The 2989-nt window shown below is 61.0% G+C and overlaps 1 protein-coding gene across 6 annotated transcripts in view; it reads right to left on the reverse strand.

The window, feature by feature from the left end:
- Positions 1 to 301, reverse strand: part of PEX11B (peroxisomal biogenesis factor 11 beta) — a 7860-nt gene extending 7559 nt beyond the window's left edge. For all 6 annotated transcript variants that reach the window (XR_003096207.1, XR_003096206.1, XR_003096203.1 and 3 more), the window contains exon 1: positions 143 to 301. Coding sequence is in view for 1 of the 6 variants with exons in the window: in XM_006033494.3 (XP_006033556.1) it covers positions 143 to 198 (56 nt within the window). In the remaining 5 variants the exon portion in view is untranslated. The remainder of the gene's footprint in view (positions 1 to 142) is intronic.
- Between the last annotated feature and the right edge of the window lie 2688 nt (positions 302 to 2989).

A 2989-nucleotide genomic window follows, 5' to 3' on the forward strand; every position in this document is an offset into this window, starting at 1 on the left:
CCCCCCTGCCACTGTCACTGCCCCCCCCACCCACCCCGTGCCTCAGTTTCCCATCCAGGGAGACTCAACGCCAGCACTGGTGCAAAGGGCCCTGGAGGCTGCTCCCACCTGGGTCCGCCCCGCCCGGGGGTGCCCCCCGTACCTGAACACGCGCTCCTTGGCGGCGCTCTGCGCGCTGAAGCGCACCCACGCCTCCATGCTGCCTGCCCCCGCCCCGCCCCGGCCTCCCGGCGCAACCGAGTGCGGGGCACCGAGCCAGAGCACCACCACTTCCGGGAGGGCGCGGACGGGCCGCCGCGAGGGTCAAACACAGCGCACTGGCGCATGGGAAAGAGGCGGCGCCACCTAGCGCCCGACAGGGGAAGGGCAGGCGGCGGTGGATGCTGCAGCCCAGCCCCCTGCTCCCTCCGCAGCTGCTCTGTCCTCTTCCAGCCCCCGAGTCCTTAGCAGCCCCAGGCCGACAATGCCCAGGGGGTCCACGATCCCATCGCTGCCCAGGGGCTCCATGCACCCCCGTCTCTGCCCTGGGCCATCAATACCCAAGAGGTCCATGATCCCATCAATACCCAGGGGGGTCCATGTACCTCTATCTCTGCCCCAGGCCATCAATACCCAGGGGGTCCATGCACCCCTGTCTCTGCCCCAGGCCACCAACGCCCAAGGGGTCCGTGTACCCTGTCGCTGCCCCAGGGAAAATGGGGGAATCCTGGCCGCCAAAGGCAGGTGACTCATTCCCTTCTCCTCGCTCCCTCCCCGCATCGGGGAGCACCAGGGCTCTACCCCTGGAAAGGCCGCGTGCACTCACACACTCTCCCAGGCAGCGAGCCCCTCTCATGCGTCAGAGGGGACACGGAGGCGCTGGCAGAGAGGGGAGGCGCGTGCAGCTTGCAGTCAGTGAGTCGGCGGCAGAGATGGCAATGGACCCCAGGAGTTCTGGTGCCCGGGCTCCTGGTCCAACAAAACTCCTGGTTGGACCAGGACAGGACCCAGGAATCCTGCTTCGACCACAGGTCGCCAGTGCCTTTGCTACCCACGCTGTGATCCTCTCCCCTGCCCGCCCAGCCACACAGAGTTTCTCTCTGCCATGTCCGTGCTAGTGTGAGGTGCTGATTTTTAAGACACGCTGAGAAGGCGTGAGGACAGGAAGGTGCCAGCAGGTGCCCGGGCTCCTTCCCAGCCTCCGCTTCTGCCAAACAACAGGGAGACCCGGGGCATAGCACAATGAGACAACAATGCTTGATTCTTCCTGCTCACACCGCTGCACACTATCTAATTATGAGCCTGGGATAAAGGCTGTTTGTTCCACGGCCTCTTCTGCCACTCCGCGGAGCCCTAATGATACAGCTCAGCACAATACCGTTTTATTTTCGACGGCGTCTTTCTGCAGGCGCAAGATGCTTCAGAGAGCAGAGGGGTGTGAGAAAAAGGGACAGCTTCGGGGGAGATTAGGAAAGTGGAGGCAATGAGGCAGAAAGCTATGCTAGCTCAGCAATCCTCAACCAGGGTGCCATGGCACCCTGGGGTGCTGTGAGATCTTTTCAAGAGAGCCCTGAGGTATTGTGCAAGACCAGCACTGTTAGGTGTGTTACCATCTGTACAAGATTCACAAGCAACCCAAGGATTTCAAATTGGAGTCTGGAGTGTCCCAAACACCCCACCCTGATGTGGGCTCTCCGAGGTCTTGGCAACAGAAAAATTGCTCTGATATTTTTCAGTAGTCAAAAAAATAAGTGGAAGCTGAGAGCTGGCATTTTCCAAGGGACGGTTGAGTCTAACGAGGAGTCTATAAAGGCTGCAGCTTGTGGGCTTTTGCCACATGAGCAGGGAGATTGTGCAGCAGGATGTACATAGATACAAGTCCTCAGGTGATGGGAACGGCACAAAGATCCGAAGAGGAAAAAAAAACTCTGACAGCAGCAAAGATGCCGTTTAGATCTGACCCGATTCTTAGAGTCCTGTAAAGCGTTTGAACACGTTGGGAGAGAGACAGAAGTCAGGGACGGACAGGCCAGCGGCACGGTACGCTGCAAAGCGCCGACCTGGACAGCGCTGCGTCCCGCTGCGGAGCTGTCACGGACCCGAGGCCTCTTGTTCGTGGTTTATCGATGCCATACGTTGCATGGCAGGAACGGGGCAAGGCGCGGGGCTGACATTCCTGCAGCTTCAGGGAAGGCCCGGGGGACGAGGCTGCCTGTGGCGTGAAGGGCCAAGTTGAGTGAACTCCCTGTGGCTCAAGGGAGTGTGCAAAAGGCACATGCCTGCTCACTGGGGTGTGCAAGGGGCGTGCGTCTGCTAATTGGGGCATGCGCCTGGTTGGTGGGGCATGCAAGGGGCGTGCCTTTGCTAATTTGGGTGTGCGAGGGGTGTGCGCCTGCTTGTTGGTGGTGACTTGACAGCAGAGCAAGGCCGGAAGCTGATGTCCAGCCTGGGCCGTGGCCGCAGACGCGGGAGCAGAACCCAAGAGTGCGGCTGCCTGTTCTCGCCCTGCCTAGGCTAGGAGACTGTGCACTCAAGACCTTGGCCCCAGTATCCCAGAATCCTTTGCAGTTAGCCACACTTCCAAGGTGCTTTGCGCTGCTCTGTGCCTTCGTCATCACCATCCCTAGGTGGTGTACCCGTGCTCTGATTGGCCGGAGGGCCATAATCCCCGCCCCTCACCCCTAGAGCTGTCCCTGGACAACGCCCCTGTGGTCCATTGAACCATTTGATTGGCTGTTGCCTTTCCCCGCCCCCCACTTTCAGCCAATCAGAGCGCGGCTGGGCTCCCTCAGTGCCCACCCCTACCTCTGGGGCTGTGACTGGGATAGGCCTCCCCCAAACCCCGCCCCTTCTCTTGCTGATTGGATCACAGTTCCCCCTCCCTCGGGGAGAGGCTCCTTTTCAGTGCCCGCCCACTCCCGCGAGACACTCTGATTGGATACCTTCCCCGGGGGCTCCGGGCGGCGATTGGGCACCTCCCTCTAAAGTCTCCGCCTCGTCCCCGGGGGAG

The sequence above is a fragment of the Alligator sinensis genome, unplaced genomic scaffold, assembly GCF_000455745.1.
Source record: "Alligator sinensis unplaced genomic scaffold, ASM45574v1 scaffold735_1, whole genome shotgun sequence".
NCBI lineage: Eukaryota > Metazoa > Chordata > Crocodylia > Alligatoridae > Alligator > Alligator sinensis.